Source organism: Megalops cyprinoides, chromosome 25 (genome assembly GCF_013368585.1).
Source record: "Megalops cyprinoides isolate fMegCyp1 chromosome 25, fMegCyp1.pri, whole genome shotgun sequence".
NCBI lineage: Eukaryota > Metazoa > Chordata > Actinopteri > Elopiformes > Megalopidae > Megalops > Megalops cyprinoides.
In genome coordinates, this window is record NC_050607.1 from 4,293,191 (window position 1) to 4,316,288 (window position 23,098).

General features: G+C 42.6%; 1 protein-coding gene across 1 annotated transcript in view; it reads left to right on the forward strand.

Moving 5' to 3' along the window:
* The window catches only part of LOC118772008 (thyrotropin-releasing hormone-degrading ectoenzyme-like), a 115,654-nt gene that overhangs the window by 80,004 nt on the left and 12,552 nt on the right, over positions 1 to 23,098 (forward strand). Inside the window, exons 8-15 of the mRNA XM_036520231.1 lie at positions 31 to 96; positions 6,188 to 6,375; positions 12,807 to 12,895; positions 14,712 to 14,845; positions 14,946 to 15,001; positions 19,799 to 19,946; positions 22,110 to 22,207; positions 22,674 to 22,781. Coding sequence (XP_036376124.1) covers positions 31 to 96; positions 6,188 to 6,375; positions 12,807 to 12,895; positions 14,712 to 14,845; positions 14,946 to 15,001; positions 19,799 to 19,946; positions 22,110 to 22,207; positions 22,674 to 22,781 — 887 coding nt within the window. The remainder of the gene's footprint in view (positions 1 to 30; positions 97 to 6,187; positions 6,376 to 12,806; positions 12,896 to 14,711; positions 14,846 to 14,945; positions 15,002 to 19,798; positions 19,947 to 22,109; positions 22,208 to 22,673; positions 22,782 to 23,098) is intronic.

The following is a 23,098-nucleotide window of genomic DNA, read 5'->3' on the forward strand; positions in this document are numbered from 1 at the left end:
GAATTAAAAACCTGCCTTTCTTCATTACAGGATTACTTGTTGACACACATGTACGGCAACGCGGCAAGAGATGACCTTTGGAACAAGTTCTCGGAGGTAATGTCAAATTATTCTCAATTTATTACTGCCTAAGGGGTTTAAAATACCAACAACGGCAAATTTCACCGCAGCCAGTGTGCTGGAATGCGATAGTAATATTGCAGTTGCATGAGTGACTGTTGATATTCTCTCATAACATGGATAACCTGCATTTTCCTAGGACAGACTGCAGGCTAGTCGGTCCCAGTGTCTAACTTAAAGGTCAGAGAGAACTATGTAAATGTAATGTGTAGCACAGCTTTAGCTGATAACAAGTTAATTAGAGCTCAGATGAGAAGCTGGAAAAAAACCCAGTTAAAGTACATTGTGCTCTTGTTAGAATTAGAGTCATTACAACCATCTGATTGCCGTTATCTTTTCAGGTTATAAAAACTGAGTATTTGCTGGTTTTTCAGTGATTTTGGTCATTGTAATGATACATCTCTCAGTAAGTGGAGTGCACTGTATCTGTACACGGGCTGAGATTGATTCACAAGAGGAGCTGCTAAAGACTATGCAAAGTCAGGCTAGCAAAGCGGGTCAATGGGGGCAGCAACATTTCGAAAGTAAATATCTGTCAGAAATGTTGCCGTGAACAGGGCATCTGCCATTGACAGAAGGCAGTCGTTAAGCAGTAATAATTCACTTCAGCGCTCCTGTAATATTTCAAATTGTATAATGAAACACGTGCTGAACAGAATTCCCATATGCAAGGTGGCTTACACAGCTTTATTTTACACGTTATCAATTTATACAGTTGGAACTTTATTGAAAGTGTTCTGGCAAAGTGTACTTTGCTAAGGGGTACAGCCCCAGTGCCTGCACATGGGATTCAAACCTGCGACCATGGTCACAGCAGTCATTTTCCCACGTGCTTTGCCACACTGCAACTGTACTGGAAGTCTCCCACATTCCCCGTCACCTGTCCCCCGTCCCCCGCCAGAATTTATTCACTTCATACCTCACCTGTGTATGTCTCTTACTGTGTGGTGGGACTTTATTCTGGAGGGGTGTAAGTGCCTAGTCTTTTATTTCAGGCAGGCACTTAATTACCTGTTTCTACTAATCATCATCTTAATTGAAACAATTATGCTTCTCTCCCCAGCTGAGTTTAAGTTATTTAAAGAGGGCTGGAGAACCACAGATTAGGTGGAATAACCCTGTGGGATACTGTTACGTCTGACTTGTTTGTGTAGGCAATGTGACTGGATTGGTTGATATTTCAATAGTTTAATGAATAATATGTATATATTGTGAAGATATGTAATGAGTTTTCTCTGCTCAAACCTTAATTGTTATACGCATGCATGTATGCACACCAATGAGTATGTATTTTATGTGCATGTGTGAAATTTGGAATTCATTCAGAATGAATAGCTACAGAGTAAATATGAATTTCCATACAATGAAAGTGTGACAAATTCATTAGATGTGGCTATAGCAGTACTTTTATTTGGCTTGTAGTCCAGTGAAAGGATTGCACCTGGCTGTGGGCCGATGTTGGACATCATAAGCAGGGAAAAGAAAGGAGGGGGGGTGGGATGGAGGAAGGATGCCGTGAACAGCTTATGCAGAAAGGAAGTGGTAAAATGGGATTGTTTTTTATAATCTAGGTTTGTTTAATTGTATGTGGATTGTCTGAAAATTGCCCTCCTGACTCTTTGTTTGGAACTGCAGTTATACATGTTTTGCATAATATTGCTTAGTTAATATCCTCGTGTTTGTTGCGGTATCACAGTTAACATGGTAAAATTCACATGGGTGCAGGTGTTTCAATCAGCAAGGTTACCCCTTGCACGGCAAAGGTGCTGCGCGTGCAACAGACACTGAACAACGGAGCTCTCACAGAAGGCGAATAAGGTTTCCACTTCCAGCAGCCATATGTGCCACCCCGCTAATAAATACACCAACATCAGCCGTCCATGACAGCCAATCATTTTATGAATACTAATGGCCGCAGCTGTCGTTAGCTATTCATGCAAACCAATTTGCTGCGACAGTCTGCTGGACCTTTTTTTGTGCAGGTCCAGAACTCCCGGCTACCCTGGCCCACGTTTCCTGTAATGACAGTTGGAGACCAAGTCCAGACTGTTACTCCGCAGTCATTATGCATTAGACATCCGGGAGTCAGTAATCAGCACTGAAGAAGCAAGGCACTGTTGGCTCACCATTATAAGAAGAAAGTCAAAGACTGAGGGAGTTGTGTAGAGATGAGCGGGGAAGCATTTCGCTGCTAAGCTACTGAATGTCTTTCAGTGTGGGTGAAATGGGGATTCTCATAGATGGAGCGTTTAAGGTAAATAAACACCATTTGGCTGTCTGCTTTGTGGTTCCGTTCACCCTAATAATTCCAGCGTTGATGGTATCTGTCAGTGAGATAAGCATATTTACAGGCACAGGAAAGCAATTACTTTTAGTAGAGAAAAAGCTGAATATTTGGCATTTAATGCTTTTCAGTACCCCGTGTGCATACTCCCGGGGTATGGTCTGTGTCCCAGCTCAGGCTGTAGCTCCTAACACTGACAAACAATACACTTTTTACCATTCTAGGCTGCCCAAGCCTCCCCACAAAATAAGTTTATAACTCAAAAAGTTTGACGTACATATGCATGGAGCTATTATCATTTCAGGGAAAAAAAACCCACATTTTTAGATAACCAAAGTGTCACCTAGATATTGTGCATCAGACAGGGAAAATTTATCATTATTTTGTATTTCAGGAGCTTTCATTTACAGTTTATATCTTAGCAACAACACCAGCAATTTTTTTCTCCGTGTTATTGTTCTTAAATACTGAAGTTAGAACTAATCCTCCAAAACATTCATATTTCAGTTGCTGCGTTTCTGTAAAACTAGATACAGCCGGGCCCCAGATCACCCTTCTTTCCAAGCTTCTCAGCAATATGATTTTCATTATGCAAATTATTTGACATAATTTACAAGGTACGACGTTGCAGTTCTGTGTTTTGCAAAGATTTCTCTCCTCGGTTGCATTTTGAGGTGAGAAGTCAGTTGTTAGCTGGGATTATCAATGAGGCTTTTATTGTGCATTGTTCGGTGTTTTGAATTTGTGGAACCCCTGGCATCAGTCTGCCGCGACTAATTTATGTATCTCCTTTTGACTGTAGGCACTGCTTTCCATCCGTTTGCATTTTTGAACATTTGTGTCATCACTAATGCTATCATTTATGCAGGGGGAAACTGTTGCTGTCTACTCACTCCTTCCGGAAGCTATTTTCGTTTATTTTTGACTGTTGAAATTAATTTTGCCCAATGTGAAACCTGGTCTGTGTGTGCTCTGGGCTTGGTTGTCCTGCTGGCAGTATCCTGGTGTGACATTAGAGGTGTTGATTACTTACGTAGGGAATATCGCTATCCCCTGAGAGGCACCATTCATTTGCAATGGATAGTTAAATTCTGAATATAAAACTTAATTAAATGGTAATTATTATAATTATAATAAAAGAATAAGTCTGTTTTGTCAATATAGAATAAGGATGAGGCAACAATGTAAGAACAAAGACAACCACTGATGAAATGAAATGTACTATAATAATTAAAACAAAGACAAACACAAAATGAGTTAATGAGTAAATGATGAATAAGGTTGTGGTAGAGACCAAGTAACATGCAAAAAGGAAAGAGGAAGTTAAACTATGAGTGGGAGTTTCAGAGTGGGAATTCAACAGCTGTGAGTCAAACTACAGGAGATCATAAAATGACAGCTGTAGTTTGACATAGCTGAAAAAATGTTAGGTGCAGGGTTTGCCTGTACCATTCAACTAATATTAGCAAACCTAACCATTACTTAGCTGTAAAATGATCAGTGAATGAATCAAAGATGTGTTTAAACACATCTCCTTCATGATCATCTCTGCTCTGCTCACAATGACAGTATTGCAGAAAAATGTTAAGTATTACAGATATTTATACAGATGGCTAGTCCATTAGATCTGTAAGAATGACAGTCCATCAGCTGGAAAGGCCACAGGGCATATGCACTGAAGGCGGCTTCGCTGGTCACAGAGGAGAGAGACACATGAGGGAGGTCTGCTTCTCGGGCCTGGGAACATACAAGGTGAGGCAGACAGGAGGCAGGGTTGTCTCAGAAAATGCAAGACAGGTTCGCTGGAGGGCAGTCGATGATGTCGAGGTGCATCAGGACTCTCTAGCAAAAGGCGAGATTGTGGAGTCAAACATGAGGCAGGGCTGTCTTGGTACCAGACGTGAGATGGTTTGCTGGAGGGAAGGCATGGGTTGGGCCAAGCGAGGCGCATCAGAACTCTCTCTGAACATACGAGATTGGTGCCCAACGTGAGGCAGAACTCTTTCAAAACACTGAAGTTCAAAACAATGCAAACTAAGTCCCCTTTCAGAAGGAACAGTGTCGTTTTATGTCCTGGTCAGGCTGAGGGGTTGTGCCGGTAACAATGTTACCGGACCAGTTGGCCTGGGTCCATAACCCTCCATTCTTAGATGAAATTAAAGGGAGATATTCACTTCTTTCATAAAAATTGAAATAAAATTGGTTTCATTTCCAAATATGTGTCCATAAACCCTACAATTGCAGCTGCTGATTTGATGGAACTCAAATGTCCCCCTGTGCCAGGTGAAAAACCCTCTAAAATTGTGGAAGCACGTGGATCTGTGGGACCAGGAGCCGACATATGAGAGTAGTCAGTCAGCGTTTGGCGGGAGGAAGTGTAGTAACAGGATTCTGTGGTGCGATTCCTCTCCTGGGTCACAGTCTCTGCCAGAGAGGGAGAGCTGGCTTGGTAGATGGGGGGGGGGGGGGGGTGATCAAACCACCATTCTCCCAACCAGCCCACTGATAAACCTCAGTTTGCCTTGTGTATGAATGGAAATCAGCCATGCTGTTACCGCCACTTTGTTATCACCTTTAAAGCTGTAGACCGGCTGGATGTTCACGTTTAGTAGTCTGTAGAAAGTAAACTACTTTAAATGTGAAACCTGGGAATAGTGTTTGGCTGGATATCAGCAGTAGACAGGTAAGCCCAACACTGCACACCTGAAGTAACTAGATCTTTTGACAATGATTCATTTTATGACATTGATTGTGTAATTTACATAATCAAATAAAATATTAATATTTATGAATTTACATATATTTACAATTGATACTGTACAACGCCATGGTAAATATAGATGCTGATTATAGTGCATCAGTGAAGAAAAGCATCAGAGGATATAGACTTATACGGGTTTGACCATATGCTATTTCGTGTGTGTGTGTCCAACCAAACCCTGCTCATAGAATCATATCTATTGATTATTCCTCTTTAGAAGGCAGCATGCATTTACAGCATAAAAGCTGTTGAGAGTTAAAGCGAAGGTAAAGTATCGACTCTTTCTTTCCAGGACAGAAAAAAGGGTAAAAGACCCAAAGTACCCCTTAATAAAATCAGGCTGGGATTTGACGGAGGCTTGTGAGGGATCGGTCACAAAGCAGATCCATCCCTGCTTCAGATTTTCCAGAATGCACTGGTTAACTCAGTAGCACTGATGGAGTTTAGCCAGCATTGTGCAGCAGGGGAGACACTGAATTTGCTCTAAGCTTTAAGCTTTCGAGGAAGAATTCAGTGGAAGACCTGCACAGATTCACTGATTCTCATAACAGGTGGATAACAAAGATCAGTGGATCTGCACAGCTCCTGCATAGACTTCATCTGTCTGAACATAAGCTTAGTATATGACTTAGTATAAGCCTCCAGTCCAGTGATGCAGATTTTAAACACACAGCTTTCCTGTGATGGCTCTGCTGTATCGGGGGTGAACAGGTAGGACCACTGTGTTCCACTGAGGAGGGTTTGCATGAAACTAACGCTGTTAGTGTGTTCCATAAAGTCAGCTTTGATAAATGATTAACCCCTACCACCCCTCATGCTGTTAGGTCTATGCTATAACACTAGCATTAATAAACAGTAAACCCCCCCACACTACACTGATTGTGCTGTAATGTGAGGATCGCAAAACCTGATTTCCTCCAGACTGTTGGTCTGTGCTGTAACATGAGCTTTGATAAAAGATAAACCCCCCTCCCCCAGCCCCCCGCAAAACTGAAGATTACCCCTCCCCCCTCCCCCCCCAGGCGATGCAGAAGGAGGGGAAGGACATCAACATCAAAGAGGTGATGGATCGCTGGACCCTGCAGATGGGCTACCCGGTGGTGACCATCAGCAAGAATGACAGCCTGGACAACAGCGTGACCATCAGCCAGGAGCACTTCGTCTACGACATGGACGCCAAGATCAGGGATCCAGACCTGTTCAACACCAGGTATCTGTCTTTATTCAGCCCTCTGACAACCTGTCCTGAAAGATTTACAACCCTGGCAAAGTATAAGGACAAGGGAAGAAAGAAAGTAGGGTAGCAAGATGCTGCCTGTGCTTTTGTCTGATACTTGGGTTAATGTACGAATTGGGTAATGTTCTGTTTTTTCATTGTGCCTCTGAGATCACTGTCTGGTGGTAAAGGTTCCATTGCATTCTGCCAGTTAAAATAATTTTTGTCAAACCTTTTTTTTCCTGCATTGTGTCAATGCATTTTATATTGCCTTTGGAAACTGATCATGTCGGTAGATGAAAGCACAAAGTGGACAGGGAGAAATAGCAACAGTGAGAAGGAGACAGAGAGGCGGAAAGAGAGAGAAACAGGAGGAATTTGACCTGAAAACCCTTCACGGTCTCATTGAGTCTGTGAAACCACTGCCTTTCACCAAGGTGTTATTCTGTGTGTAAAAGAGGTAAATATTTCCCCTGATCTTTGAAGGACAGACATAAGAGGTGAAAATGAACCATTCAGTTGATCCGCATCAGTCTCGTTTCATGGAAGCAGAAGTGATGGCTTGCTAGCATCGATCAGGGCAGGCACGCATGAGCCGGCGACTGTCGTCGACCTTTAGGCCCGGACGTTTTCTTTTGTCAGCTAGAGTTGCAGTTTGGAAACAAGCTTGTCGCTTGCGGCCGTGTTAGTTTAATCCTCCATTAAGGTAAGATGAATAATTCAAGATCGCCTCTAAACCAATTTAAAAATCCCCCTACTTATTGGGGGATAGACGACGGCAAACAAAGGGGGGAAACTACTTTGCATCTTAATGCAGAGATCTGGCTTTTATTTCCTTTCACAGCCCTTAGCGGAATCACTTTTATTTTTGTCTATCTGCTTAGTAAGCAAGTAAAAAATACCTGGTGAATCCACATGTTGCAAAAGGAATGAATGTAGAACCTGGAAGAAATCAATTTATTGCTGTGGCTGGCCTGGTGTCCTGTCACCTGTTTTATGTATTTCAGTGAGAGAGGGGTATACATAATTGTCACTCCAGTCTCTTTTGCACCCGCTCACAATTTTCTTCTTTCACTCTTATCGGGGTTACAGTACAATACAGTGACTGCAGAGAGTGTTTAAAACCAACTTGACACATCTCTAGATGCACTGCAGACTATAGGCAGAATGATGAACCTACAGTCATTAAACTATGTTAGACTCATCATTAAACCTACGTTATTGTGCTCTACAGTAGATAGATACTGTTAGAGAGAATGAGCATGTTTCCCTCAGTGGATGACTTGGCTCTCCTCAGCAGGGCTGCTGTCCTGTTAAATGAAAGTGACCTCATGGGTCATTTCTTGACTGTGGGGTTGGAGGCCATAGTATTTTAGGGAGGAGGGAGGACCTACAGTCGTAGCAAGTGCAGAGCTAAATCTTTATGAGAGCTGGTTCTATTCTCCTAACAGTGCTGTCCATAAGTGGCCCATTGTGAGAGGGGCTGTTAGAGCCCTCTGCGCTATAAGCTCATCTCATCTTCGTTTTGACCAATGTGAGTCCGAATGGTGTCGAGATTACTTCCTGTTATGTCGGATTGGCCAGCACATCCCATTGAGCTGTGTCACAGACTTTGTGAAGTGAAAAGACTTTAAAGACGACCAACGTCAGTCTCAATGCCCCTGCTCTCCACTCTCATTGCAGACCTGATGTCTGTTTCCACGTGGGTTACCTCCTCATCAGAGGACAGCTGGCGAGCATAAGCTTCACCTATTGTGCTCTCCGTCCACGCCCCCTGTTGTACTGTACCGAAGCAGAAGGTTGTTTCAGAGATCGATACGAGGCCTGGGCTGTCAAGCAGCTGGCAGGCAGGGTCTCAGCAGCGGCCCAGACGCTCTCGCCAGACCTGGCGGGATTTGCAGGTGCTGCATGCGGCGGAACGTGTTGCTTTACCCCACGGGGAAGTCTGAGGCGAGGAGCGGGCGGGCGGGCGGATTGTGGGGGGGGGGGGGGGGGGGGGGGGGGGGGGCGAAGGTGCGAGCCACCGGAGAGAACAAAGGCACCGGCGGCTGTCAGAAACGGTGACAGAAAGGTCACTTTAATGTATTATACATGCCGCCGTAGCGCTGGCTGTTGCCTTTCATAGTGTCCACTTCCTCACACCCCTCTAATACATCCATTCTGCTGCTGTGGTGGAGTCTCAACCTTTAAAAGGGAGCGTGTCGGAGAGAGGTTCACAGAGAGTTATGATTTATGCTCTCCTGTCCTGTTGTGAAATGTGGACTCAGGCTTTTCATTTCCCCCTGACCTGCGTACTATTTTTTTTTTTTAGGCCTTCCTCTCACAGCACAAAAAAAAATACCAGAGTTGAATAAATACTTTCTTCATTGTACAGCACTTCTGCACAGCATCTATTATTGATCAATGGAAAGCCAGGTATGATATGAGATTTTCGGGACGTGTGAGAGATTTTCTTTTTAGCAGGTTGAGCTGAGCAGGAGCGAGTATCACAAAGGGATAAAAACAACATACTTGTCTACAAGATGTGAAAGACTACAGCCCATTGCTAGAGTTTCCTGTGGGGTGTGGGTAGGACATAAACAGTTACACTAAGGTTTTTGGATCAGAGTGGCTATGTGTTTGGAGTAGTTGTACTTGCAGATTATTCCTCACTGATATCTATCAGGGATGGGTGTCGGTCTTCTTGGACTGTGTGGAAACTCTTGGGAATATCTGATGTCTGTTCAGTGTCAATGTAGGATCTCATATAGAAGACCATAATCAGGTTTAGACAGATTCACTTCTCCAAAAGCCAGGAGATCTGCACCACAGGCCAGCGCCAAGTGTTCTCTGTTATCCAAAGAGAGGATCTGTCAGCCGCACTTCAATACCTTCAGTGTCTCATCTTCTAAATGCTCTCCTCTGTAGATTCAGCAGGGATTCATCTGGAAATCAATCTGTGCACATCTGTTCCTCGGAGGTCAGAGGAGCTGTTTTGCTGCAGCCCTTCTCCTTGTCTGGTGACAGAACAGCCCGTTTTACTGTTATCGTCAAAGCAATTTTTCCTCTCTTTGTTGCTTTTAAAATGCATCATTCCCTCAGTCAATGAACTTCTGCATAAATCACAGCCCGAGCTAGAAACAGGAAATTAATAAATATCTCATCAGTGTCGTGTAATGAACTGTGACTGGAAGGCTTTCAAATGTGTTCTTTTTTTGCACAACACAAAACATCGGAGGTATTGTCTTGATCCTGCTCTCAAGGTGAAAGAAAGGTTTGCCTCTTACAGCTGTCTGCGTTCTCTAGACACCTGCTTTTCTTGTGTTTTAACAGTCTGTGTCTGGACCCTCCAGGAGATTAGATTAGGCCTTAGACAATTAAGCCCCGGTGCCAATCATCACGAACATAAATCATCGGAATTAGTCATGCAAAGCACAAATTAAAATTTTCTCTGGCGGTGGTCCACTGCTATTATTAGGCATGTGATTACTCCAGCTCATTGCACAGTCCCACCCACATGTACTTTCCACTGCCACGGAGCTATGTTTGTGGGTTGAAAAGGGTTAAAGGAGTCGTAGGATTTGATTACTGAGGGCACACTGCTGTTGTGTCCCTGAGCAGGAAACACAACGAGTCTCTCAATCATTCCATCCTTATTTGCCGTGGCACCCTTCACAACCTATTACAACAGAGCTCTTTAATATGAAGCAGAGCAGATACCTGTGTACATAATGCATCTGAAAGTACTGTATGGTAAATAACTCTTTGGCTAGGCTATCCTTATTTGTTAAAAGATTGTAATCTTAAATTTCTCCCTCTTCGAGTACATTTCAGAAAACAAACTGTAACGTTCTGCTGTAATGGTTTCTCAAATATCCAGTATGAAATGTTAAAAAAAAAAAGAACAACCATTCCTTCCAGTTTGTTACACGTCATTTTCCATAGCCGGTAACTCATATTTTAAATCCAGAATTATACGTTTAATATTCATATTTTCCAGAGTGTATGTTCTTTTTTCATTTTAGTTGAAAACAATGCAGTGCACATAATTACATCATTTGCTCTCCCCAAGAACAAGTTCATATAACTGTAAATATGACTGCTTCTTCCACTGAATTTTAATAACTGTGTAATATTAGATATTTTTATTACATTACTTTCAATTGTTTTGATACTCTGTGCCTTACATATCAAATGTTCTGTTATTGTTTGAGGAAACAGAATGAAGTCAGTACTCACTGAACACAGAGACCCATGATGTAGTAGGCTTGTTTAAAAGATGGCAGAATCACGTTTCTCAAAAAAGTGGCCCTCACCACCCAACAGAACCTTACCGCTCATCACACAACCACACACTTTAGGCAAGGGGAACCAACATCCAATAGTGAACCTCAATGCTCATTGCACCCAACATACCCCGATCACTTTCAGCACAACCCCACCACTCATTATTCAAAACACAGTTCATTAGAACCTCATCAGTCAGTCTGCAACATACCACTGAACATACACCCCCCCCCCCCCTCAATAACAGGACCCCCACCTTACTGAACCCCCAACATTCCCTTGTGCCATAGTAGGCGCTCCCAAGAGGCATGCTCCCAGCCACAGTATCAGTGCAGCTATTTAGAGGCCAGGGAAAGAGATGGGCCACTCCATCCATTCTTAAAGACTGAGCATCGATTGGGGGAAAACTAGGTTGGGAATAAAGATTTTGCTGCGGGGGGGGGGGGGGAGTTTTATGGACATGTGTTCGTCTGTCTTATCCCTGAGAGGAAGATCGATCTCCATTACACAGCAGCACTTGATCTGAGAGTGTAATGGGGAACAGGAAGAGGGGAAAGATACCTGATTTACAAAGAGCTTTTTTATGGGGGGGCGGGGGGGGCTCCTTATTTTTTGTCACAGACTGTGCTTGTATGTTGGTTGCATGTACTGAAGCAATAGTTATATAAGTGCACTGCCTCCCTAATTTCTCCATTCCTGCTTGATGCCATGAGACATATATGATAAATATTATCATAAAAATCAGTTCCATGTCAGCCCCCCCACCCCACCCCCAAGCTGGAATATAGTTTGGGAAGTTTAACTGATCAGCAGGCACAAAGCATAAAACATGCATTCCCCTAATGCTGAAAATAGCTCTGCCCCAGATATACCAAATGAATAAGCCAGCGCAGTCTTATCGTGTTAGTTTTACTATTTCATTACATGTGCTTTAGAAGAGTATTTTTGGTAGGTGGTGCCATTGAATGCAGATAGTACAGAGGTCCCTAGGCAAGCTGAATGGGTTTTAATGTAACTTTACAAGTGAGCTAAGCTTTGCCAGATATACACTAATACTTTCTGAGTGACACTGCAGCCGCTATCAGGCTGAACATTTGACTTAATTGTCATCATACCTTCCACTGTTTGTCTTCTCACATGTGACACACGTTTCACCCCGTCGACTGCAATCCCTGTAACACTGCGAAAACCTTATTAGTTCAGTGGATTCAGATAGGGCTGCTTTATCTGAAAGCACTGATACGCCCTGATACGGACTATAATCAACGCACTGTCCCCTCAGGGCGTATAAACAGGAATCTGCCAGGTATAAATGTTTTCATCAGCGGCAGAATCTGTATTTGCAACCAAGGGGAGGCCTGACATTATTTCAGACCATTATTGATCTGAACCATGTCAGGTCATTTCACATTGGGCTGACACAAAATTTTGCTGAAAATGTGTTATGTTTCCGTATTGCGCCAATCCTGCTGTTTTTTATTTTATTTTATTTTATTTTTCCATTCCAAATCACACTGAATACAGAACACATGGAATATGTACATATTTACATTGATTAAATTTGGGTAATTGATGCAATTAAGCAATTAAGAGAATGAATGGAACAAAAAAAAAACTCACAATACCGTCACACCCCAGGACCGGGGCTGTCCGCTACCTAGACTGCGAAGCATAATGATGTTCATCACGCAGATGGCTGCCTCTCAGACACCCCGAGTGCTGTTGTCGCTCAGCTGTCTGTGGTGTGTCTGAGCTTGCTGTCTTTGCTGAGAAAGAGACAGACCACCCTGGGTTTGGTGCTCGTTCATTCGGGCTGGCAGACAGTACTGACAGCAGTCGGCGGCTTCGGCTCTCTCAGAGGAAGTGCTGAGGAATTCAGCATCATTGGCATACTCATGCACGTCCTTCCCGCACAGACACCCCACTTACACCCAAGACGAAGATGTGGTTCTGTGTTGAGATTTTAGATGAGGGCCTAATTTCATCACTGGAATCTCTAGTTAATATGGCAGTTATATCTCAAAGCCATTATGTTATAGCTGTGCAATAGCATAGTTATTGTATTACCACTATGTAAGTGCTGCTGTTTTAAATGCCTTGGTTTGTCCTCGGTTAAAATGGATTGGTTCTTTTTTTGTGTGTCCTCTCTTTCTCTGCAGTTTTCGGTGGCAAATCCCTTTGACGCTTTCATTGGGAAATTCAACGTACATATCGTCAGAAGCGATCATTTGGGTTTCCAATAGGACAGGTAACATTTATCGAATTCACACGCATGCATGCGTGCAATAATGAATACATGATTAATTCACCAGATTGCTGCATTAAAATGGCATAACTGCATAAAAATGATGTATTATGCACTGATCTCAGTTGCTGTGGATAAGAGTGTCTGCTAAATGAATATATGGAAAATGTTAATATAACACTTTCAGAGGCAAATTTAGAATTACGTGTGTACATTAACGCATTCATACATGTATACATACATGCATGCACACACTCAAATACACAAACACACATTTACATACATACATGCATAGATATATACACACACACACACACACACACACACGTTTGCACACGTATACATACATATATAGTTTGTATTTGCCTTCCAGTGAATCCTAGTATGAGCAAGCATACACTCTCTGCCCCTTTTTTAAAAAAAAGCTGAAGAGAGAATACTGTGGCTCCTCCAACAGCAGTGATACGTACTCCTGTTTGGAGAGTCAGCACGCTATGGCCGCTGAATTGGTAATGACCCACCGTTTTAGCTGCTCATGCACCATGATAAGTGAAATCCATTTCTCTCGTCGCCCTTTGATTTTTCTCCTAACGAGTTTGGAGAATTTACGCTGCTCTCACAATTATAAATCTAACGTGGTGCAGGCGAGTTTTCGGGGGCTGGCGTTGTTGGGACAGCTGTGGCTATATTAAGCACCCGTGAATTACGGTCAGACTCACAGCCACATGCTTTCAATCACTTTAATTGGAATCTAATCTTCTCAATGAGAACATGAGCGATCGCATGCAGGTATACAGTTTCATGTAGCGAGCTACATTCCAGTGAGTAGCTGGTGTTCAGCTCAGAGTGGGGTTTCCAGTGTGACTCACTGTTAAAACGCACTGAATCCCTCACCTGTCTAAAAATCATCCACCTCCAGTCCTCCAGCACCAGCTTACCATTTCCCTCACACTTCCTGACACTGTTTCTTGTTTGTTATAATTCATCATCTCTTCCATAGTTTTTTTTTTAAATATAAATATAAATATATAAATATAAAATCATTTAATATAGTAATTCTTCTGGGATGAGCAGTGTCTAATGCAGCAGATTCATAAAGGCAATGGAAACTAAATGGCAAGGTGTTTAAATTAAACATACAACTGTATTGAGGTTTCTTGTTTCAGTTGAAACTGGCCTCATTGCCAACTGATAGCACTTGAATTAAGTACATACATTAAAAATCATGAGTTTAAATATTTCAGCATCACAACCACCCCCACTTCCACCTGTAGGATATGAAATAAGTGGCCTGAAGCCTAGAGATGTCTGCGTACACGTGACTTGAAAGGACTGTAATCAGTCTTACCACTGATGCTATTCATGCCCACATTGTTTGGCTGACATATTAACAAGCGCCCTGCTTCATGAGATGTACTTATTCTTATCCTGATTGGCTTAGCTCTCTCCTCTCCCACTGGTGTGCCAGATTCCTAAAAGTACAGCACATTTCCTGATAAGAAAGACTGACATAATGTCTTTGGTGTTTGAAGAAGGGTGTTTTAGAAATTTGAGATGAGACACCATTGCTTAAATTTCAAAAAGCAGGCTCTGGTCCTTTTATACTGGCCTGCTTTATCCTCCCATCATACACACTTCAAACACACCTCCACATCACAAACACTCTCCATTTTTCCCTTTGTACCTGTGGAAGCGATTCATCTTCCATGCCACGAATAATATTCTAAATAGCTACCACAAGCAACTGTGAGCATTTTCCTCATTCCAATGCAGGTTTTTATTTATATATTTTGTATAATTTTTTTTTTTTTTTTTGTAGAAACACATAAAATTGGGCTGATGAACGAGAACACGTGGCTGCTTGGGAACATCAATCAGACAGGCTACTTCAGGGTGAACTACGACCTGCAGAACTGGAGGCTGCTGATCGAACAGCTGATGAAAAAGCCAGAGGTAAAGCGCTCCCTCCCCGCCTCGCTGCTCTGTGCGTTTTCTTGCTCCTTGCGCACCGCGCTGTGTTTGCTCAGACTGCTCCCCTATCTGTTACTCGCAGGTTATATCCGTGGGCAACCGGGCAGGACTTATCGATGACGTCTTCAACCTTGCCAGGTGGGTCTGCGGCAGCCTGATCTCAGGGTGTTCTTCATTGTTTTCCTCTGGCCCTCGTGTGTTTGAGGAAAAAAAAGAAAAAGAAATATCTTCAGCAGGTTTCCTTTCATTTTTTTTGTCGTGTGGTTTCGTTGAAATCACGCTGTAATTTGTCATTTTTAGTCCGTGACACAGATGTGTTTTTATGGTGCAAAAACCAAGGAGATGGTATTCTATTTCAGACTTTCACCCTGATGACTTTCTGTGGTACCGCTTTCTGTTGAAGTGTTCTGATAATGTCCTCCAAGCTCCTTACTCTTTAAAGTGTCACTCAGCCTTCATCATAAAGGAGAAGAATGGACTGTGAAGTTTTTAAAGCAGTTATTTTGTCAAAGCTGTGTTCTATAGAGATAGACAGATTTGCCAGAATAAGCAAGTCAAGCAAAGCATTTAGAACTGGTGTGGCATTTATGAATGGACATGGGCATGAATCCTGGGTTTTGGCCTGATCTATCCTCGACAAAACGTATAAAACACACACGCACACAAACAAGCACACACGGCCAGGCACACACATGCACACATTTTGGATTTACTCAGAGTAGAAATTGAGGATGAATTACAGTGGAGAGGGTAAATTTATGTGCTCAGGGGACTGAACTAAATTTACCCTCTCCACTGTAATTCATCCTCAATTTCTACTCTGAGTAAATCCAAAATGTGTGCATTTATTCGATACGTGTGACCCTTCTTCCTCCAGTGAAGAAGCTCTAACCAACCCTAAAACCATGTGAAGCACTGACGGTATGCTGCAGAGGTTCATAACCTGACCGGTCCTATGCTTCAGCTGTGCTGTAGAGCAGACATCGTGCTCTTCTTTGAACTGTGCAGCACTGGCCCCTCCTGGTCCCAGAGATCCACAGTCCCAAATGGCCAGCTGCCTTTCAGCCATTAGAGAAAATTCCTCCAGTATGATAGCAGGCCCCCAGTGGGACAAAACAACTCTTCCATTGCGTGACTGGATTGTATGCACTGTTCACGAGGCGCTTGTGTAATGGACAGGATGATCTGGAACCCTTACAACAGCACAGCAAGGACGGCAGCGCCTGCGGCGTCTTTGAGCATATTGCAGCGTCCACCCAACCGATCACCCTGCCCACTCCTCCCTCTCCCTTTACCAGCAGCTGCTCCGTCCTAATGAAGTCTGTGCAAAGCCGCCTCACTGAACCTCGACAGAGGAGTTCTGGTCCAGACCCGTGCAAAAAAATTATACAACAGTATATTATTTAACTCATTTCAGTATATTTCAGATACGTAAATTACATTACATTACATGCATTTAGCAGACGCTCTTATCCAGATTTCCATCACAATGGAACATAAGTGTAACCATTCAATTAAATAAATTATTACCATTTTACATTTACATTTTGGTATACTGCAAAATATTATATTTATATTTGCATTGATATATATTGTTTGTTTTTGTTATATTTTCTTGGGCTGAACAACATATTTCATATATTATAATATCATTTCCATACGAGGACAAACAGCATCAAGAGGCTTTTCAGGCTGCGGTAGACCTGCTCATGTTCATTGGGAATAAATACAAAGCCCCAAGATTGTCAGGCAGTTACGGTACATCGTTTTCCACAGGAGAACTTGGAAAGTTTGTACTTTGAATGCAGTGTTCATTGTCAGAGCAAATAATACTGTTACGTTATACTTGTTGGCTGCACTGTTGAAGGTTGTGGTTTTTAGGCTTTTGTGCTTAAGGGTTACTAAGTTAGATGAAAGATATATGCTGTGCAGCCAGGACTGCTGTTAAAGAGATTCCCTGTTTTAGGGCTGTGATTGAGAATGACTGCATCTAAGATATAGCTTACTACATCTGACTCTAATGAGGGAGGTTATATTTTATTGATGACAGTGCAACGTAGGCTATAAACACACTTGATAACGTCATGAGATATCTCACTGATATGTGGAGCGAAAGGGTCTTCAAAATAGCTACCTTTGAAACTTCAGAGACGGAGCACATCAATATATACGTCTGCAGCCTGAAACCCTTCTCTGTATAAATGAATAAAGGCAACAAACCTTAATCATTTAGTAAGTTTAAGTCCTGTGAATAAATGTAGTCTTTCAACTTCATGAGTGAAGTGCAAACGAAAATATAGAGCACTCAGCCTACAAAACTGCAAAACCCAACAAGTCTTGAGTATAATTTATCTGTTTTCCTCACTGACTGCATTATATTGCATTGGAATTAATATGTTGAATTCTGAGGTTTTACTCTGATGAAAAGGTATTTCTGCAGTGGTGTGATAAACATTTTTCCCTGAGGGGACTGTTCATTTCAGCGGCTAGCAATGAGTAATTCGCTTCTCAAACCAGACTAGAACAGTGCGTTTAACTTTTCATGAAGTTATAGCACATTATGACAAATGGCAGTTGACATAAGCGGTATTTATTGGTTCTCATAGGAATTTATAAATGATCAGAACTGTATATGTCAAGCTTTATAATATGTCATGTAGGCATCATACAGGTATAATGATCTTATACGGCCACATATTTGTAGTAAAGTGTAACCATAATCCATGCATAGTTCCTTGTATCCCTTCACATCAGTTACTCCTTCTTGCGAAGGTCAGAGAAGTAATTTACTTTGAATTACTGAGTGTGAGATCATAATCTAAACTTTAATGACTTCTTGTCAAAGGCTGTAAACCCATGTTTAATAGCACATTCACTGTAAATTGATGAAGACTAGTAATTCTCACAGTGAAATGGCACCAAATGCATAATTTGTGCTGAGTTTAAATTTCACTCCAGTTTGTACAGATTTAAATTTAAATGGCAGGTATGTAAACTACAAGGCAAACTGCACATTTCTCAGTGCGGTGGTAGCTGGAAAAGAAGAGTTGCCACAGAAGTAATCCCACTTAATGGATCACCTCAGTGACTAACATAGGAATTGCTTTTAAATGCACTGTAAATCTCTCATTAATCGGAAAACAATTAACAAGCCATTAAGACGTAGGGAAATGGGTGTTGTTAAAGAAGCTGGAAGGTGAAAGTCATTCACTGCACTGAGGGTCAGTCGAAAGTAACACCCAGAGATAAAACAGTGAGTTGCTCTTAATAAGAGAACAGCATGTCTGCCCACCCTTGTGTCCTTCTCAGGGCATTTTATCGACACCTTTGCTTTTGTACTTTAAAAACTCATCAAGTAAAACCTGCAATGCACATAATGAGCCTGCTCAGAGACCGGTCATAAACTGAGGCTGGCGGGGCTCTGTCTGGGGAGTGTGTCCTCTTCCTCTGCCTGGTAAAGGGTGTCGTCCGTTAGCACATTTATCATCGTGAATGACTTCACTCCTCAGTCGGGGTGGCCGATCCGGAAACGAAGAGGAGCTTGTTCAGAGTCGGTGTGGACTTCAAAGGGCGCGACACTAACGCGGTCATTTTGTATTCTTTTCATTTTTAATGAACAACCCTCTCTTCAAGAGATGGAGACACAGGAAGGGAATAAATACAACCACAAAGATAAGGCAGCGTGGCTCAAACAGCTGTATGTGGGCCATGCGTTGAGTGGAGCTCAGGCTTCAGAGTTAGGCCGAATCGTGAGATGACAATCAGCCCTCATAAATCTGTCTGCGTACAGCACAGGACATGGTGCCGAAGGGCTCTGACATTAATGCGAATCTCTGCTCCACTGACAGTGTTTGCTTCCATCAGTGTCAGTTCAGATAAAGGTTAATGAGAAACCCATGCATTAAGTAAAAAGCAATAAATCATTCTAATCTAACAGGCCTCATTGTAGATCACTTCATGTCCTTGTAGTAACATTAATATAAAGCAACATGACCATATTTGACAGTAGTGATACTGGTATGAACATTTACATAAATCCATAGTACCATTTGATGCCTTCTTTCTTTTTATGTTTAAATCATAATCTCAACTAGCATTGTTATAATTTTAGTCATATCTGTTCGTTTCACAATTACAGTAATATCAATAATGGGGGTCATAGGTTTTTAGTGCACTGTATTTGGATGTGTATAATTGAATTTCATTTAAACTGGAAAAGGTGAGCTTTAAGATAAGGCAGGTGTTAAAGAGTAGCAGTAATGATAAGAGAATCTGTACCTAATTTAATACTCTACCTAATTTTGAGTTAGTGGTAGAGAAATCTCCCATTTTTCCCCTCATCTCATTTCACATTTTTGAATCCCTCATACACATGGTAAAATATAACTACTGTATTTTAATGCACTGCACTGAATGGCTTTGGGTATTTTTGATCTTTCTCAGCATATTGTGTATGCCTTTACTGCTGGTACCTTCCTTTCAAATGGTTTGATGTTTTATGGATTTATGCAAAAAGAGCGCTCCTGTTTGGCAGTTTTAAAACATGGCATGTTTTGGCTCTCGAGCTTAGCTGAAGCAGAATGCAGGTTTTGTAGAGGGAAATAAAAGGTGACGGGATGTCATACATAAAAAATACATAAACAATACTGGAGGTCACATCTGGAGATGATTCGCTGAGAGGAATTCTAATGCTATAAACACCTGCCAGTAATTTTAGTAAGATAATTCAGAAAAGCCACCAAAAAATGTTCTTATAATCAATGTCCAACTAAACAGCTTCCCTGAGTTTAGGTAGTTTTTTCAGCCACCCATTCCAGGTGTACTTAAGAGACACATTGTGGAGTTATGGCAATTTATTACACGTGTTTGCTCGTTGGCACAGATTATTTCCCATGCTCACTTCACCCTGTCGAATACCCCTCCCTGTGCCCCCAGAGCAGGGTACCTGCCCCAGAACATCCCCCTGGAGATGATCTGCTACCTGCCCCAGGAGAGGGAGTTCCTGCCCTGGCACGCAGCCAGCCGCTCCCTGTACCAGCTGGACAAGCTGCTGGACCGCACCGAGGAGTACAGCGTCTTTAGTGTAGGTGAATCCAACACAGGGTCACCAGTACAGGGGCTTGTCCACATAACTGACCTCACTGCATCACTAACGCAATCTAAAACCAATCCATTTGCTTAAAAGCACTGGTGTTCAGAACTCAAGCAGAATTCTGCTGATAATTTGACCCAAACAGAAACCTGACATGCACATGCTCGAAGGAGATAGTGTTTTACAGCCAGATTCTGATACGGATCTCTGACTGGATCTGTAAAACAGCATTGGTGCATATTTTCTACTGAGATAAATAGGAACATTCAGCCTTAACGATAAGAAGCCCTTGTAATGCAAGCCTCTGCATACAAAATAATTACTAGTATTGTTCAAAGCTTTTTAGGTTGTAAAAAAACGAAACAACAAAAAAGTGTGCTGACATATCAGGAGGCTCTCATGATCAATTTGTTTTCTGTAGATAAAAGGTAACAGGGCTTGCATCTTGAGGTGCTAGTATCTTTATTATCCATCTGAAAATTCACACTTAATCTGTAGGCTCTTTTTCCACAAGCTCTCTGGTATAATTGAAAATAAGACAAACTGCACACACTGTCTCGCTCTATGGAAAGGGGCACTTTTAATCAGAGTGCGTCATTCTGATCTGCCACAGATAGGGCTCATCTTTCAGGAATCGGCGCCTCTGTTCCCATTCAGCTGTGGGCCGCGTCTCTGATAGGCTCACATTCAGCCAATGGGATGCGACGTTCCACTGGCAGAGCAGCTCAGAATCGACATGTGATTCAGTGCCTCGCACATGCGTGTGCTGTAACAGAACATTCTACACACGCTGCCAGGTAAAGGAAAACAGGTGAAGATCTGAGGAGCCTTCTGTCTCACAATCGTCAGCCATTTCTTTTAACAGTGTCCGACAAAGCAGATGCTCGGTGGGCTAATGGAGGGCTAAACAGCTGCAGGAGATAATTTCCCCAAGCACTCCGATAGACAGCCAGGTGCCCGCGCCAAAATTTATGTACACATCTGAGAAATGTTAAACAGTCAGCTGTTGGGTATTAATCCTTAGCATTAGTATTAAATGACGGGACAGTAAGGCATTAGCATGATAAACTGATAAACAACCGAAGCGTGAGCTGTGTCAGCTGGGAAGGTGTGGCTGTTTCAGGCGAAGCCTCCTGCCTGATTTCAAAGCACTCAAATTTAAGCCTTTTCATTTCAGTCACACTGTTATTTCAGTAAGCCCCCATGAAGCTGAGATGCTATGGTTCATTTTCCCAGTCATTACCTGCGTCACTGCTGAACAAATCTGAGAGGCAATACAATCGCACATAACAGTGGCCAATTTCATGATCATTATGTCTTCTTATTCCAGTGAATGGTAATGTGGCATACTGTTTTATGGTGAAATTATGTACAGCTTAAAATGCGTGCAATTTTATTACTGCGTCCGTATTTTTCTCATGTGAAGGGTTTCAGTAGAGATAATTAAAATATCTTTTGTGAATTATTTTTAAATTTAATGAAGAAAATACTGTTTGGATTAGCATAAAGGAAAGTTTCATTGTGATTACCATGTTGCAGAAGAGTTGTGGCCCGGTGGCCGTTAGTGATTTTCAACTACGGCACAACAGCTGCAGTGGACATTGCATGGCGTACTAGGTAGCCAACTGTACCTGGAGCTGCGTGCTTTCAGCCTCACCTACAGCTGGCCATAAGAGGAATTGGCCTTAACAGCATGGCAACATTCAAGTGCTCCTCAAGTGCACGGGTTTGTGGAAACAAGCCATTAGACATTTAGCCTTATCTCAGTCCAGGCTGGTAATCAAAACCTCATCTTAATTGCAGCTGCCTTTATATTCTCTGATTGCCTCTTACACTGTAGCACAAGCTGTAATCCCCTGGAATGAGTCTGCCCTGGGTTTTTAAACGGATATTCAGTCCAGCAGATTTGTGTGAACGACGCTTTGGCTACACCTGCAGTGAAGGGTCAGCCAGCCTGGTGCAGCTGCCGTGTTTATTTTCCTATTAGTTTATTTGCAAAGGACAAGTGCAAAATACATAGACTCAAACACAAATTCAGCATCCGATGTAGCATACATGTGTTTACAGCCGCAGCTTATTTCCAGCACCAGTGCCTTGACTGGTGCTACTGGCTCCCCTGACCTCTTAACTGTTGTCTGTCTTTCTTTTCGGCAGGATTACGTGCTGAGACAAGTGGCGTCCATGTACCACAGGCTTGGGTGGCCCGTGAGTTCTGCCAACGGCTCTGTCATGCAAGTGGCCTACCAGACCGAGTATGTCCCGCGTGCCTGCATCCAGCCCATTGCTTACTTCTTGATTCAGTTGCTGTCACTTCAGAATTGCTGTTGTAGTACTGGTTATGACTGCTTATATATTTTTGGTTTTGTTTATTTCCTTACAGCTGCTCGCCTATTGTCTCTCTGGTTCTCTGTGTTCTTGCTTTTGTCTTTCATTTGTTTTCCATTGTTGGTTATACCTCTGTTGTGTTTAACTAATTGAGCTATAATTTGTATTTAATTACTTCAGTTACACTGCTTTCTTTTGCTTAGCAGAGTCCTCTGCGACTGTCGCTAGACTACATCAACTACATGATTGATTTGTTCCCTGATTATTTCATTGATACATTCAGGTCTAGGTCAGTGTGTAACTGGGGTCGGGGGGTCAGTATTGTTGTGACACACAGGAAGACACACAGGAAGTGCTCATGACGATGGTTCTCTGTCCCCTAACCTGCCTCAGGGAGATGCAGAGGGAGGTGATCATGTTGGCCTGCAGCTTCGGGAACAAACACTGTCACCGACAGGCCGTGTCGCTCATCTCGGACTGGATATCGAGCAATAAGAACAGGTAAAGGAGCAGGTAAAGAGGAGCTGCTGCTGCCCATCAGCAGGGAAATTAAGCGCTCTTTAGAGAGCAGCCCAGCAGAAAGCCCAGGGCCTCATTATTCACTCATCTCCGCAGCCACACCATGCAAGCCCCACTGCCGTTCGCTCCTATTCTGAACGTTTACTAGCTGACGACTCCACACGTTGCCTGTGAATTTTGTAAGACACAGACAGAGTCGACAGATTAGCTGAAGGTCACACATGACAAAAAATTCAGATTTCTGTGGATTCTCTGCAAAAAGCTTTCTTCAACACACAGGGGAAAAACATTTCAGGTTT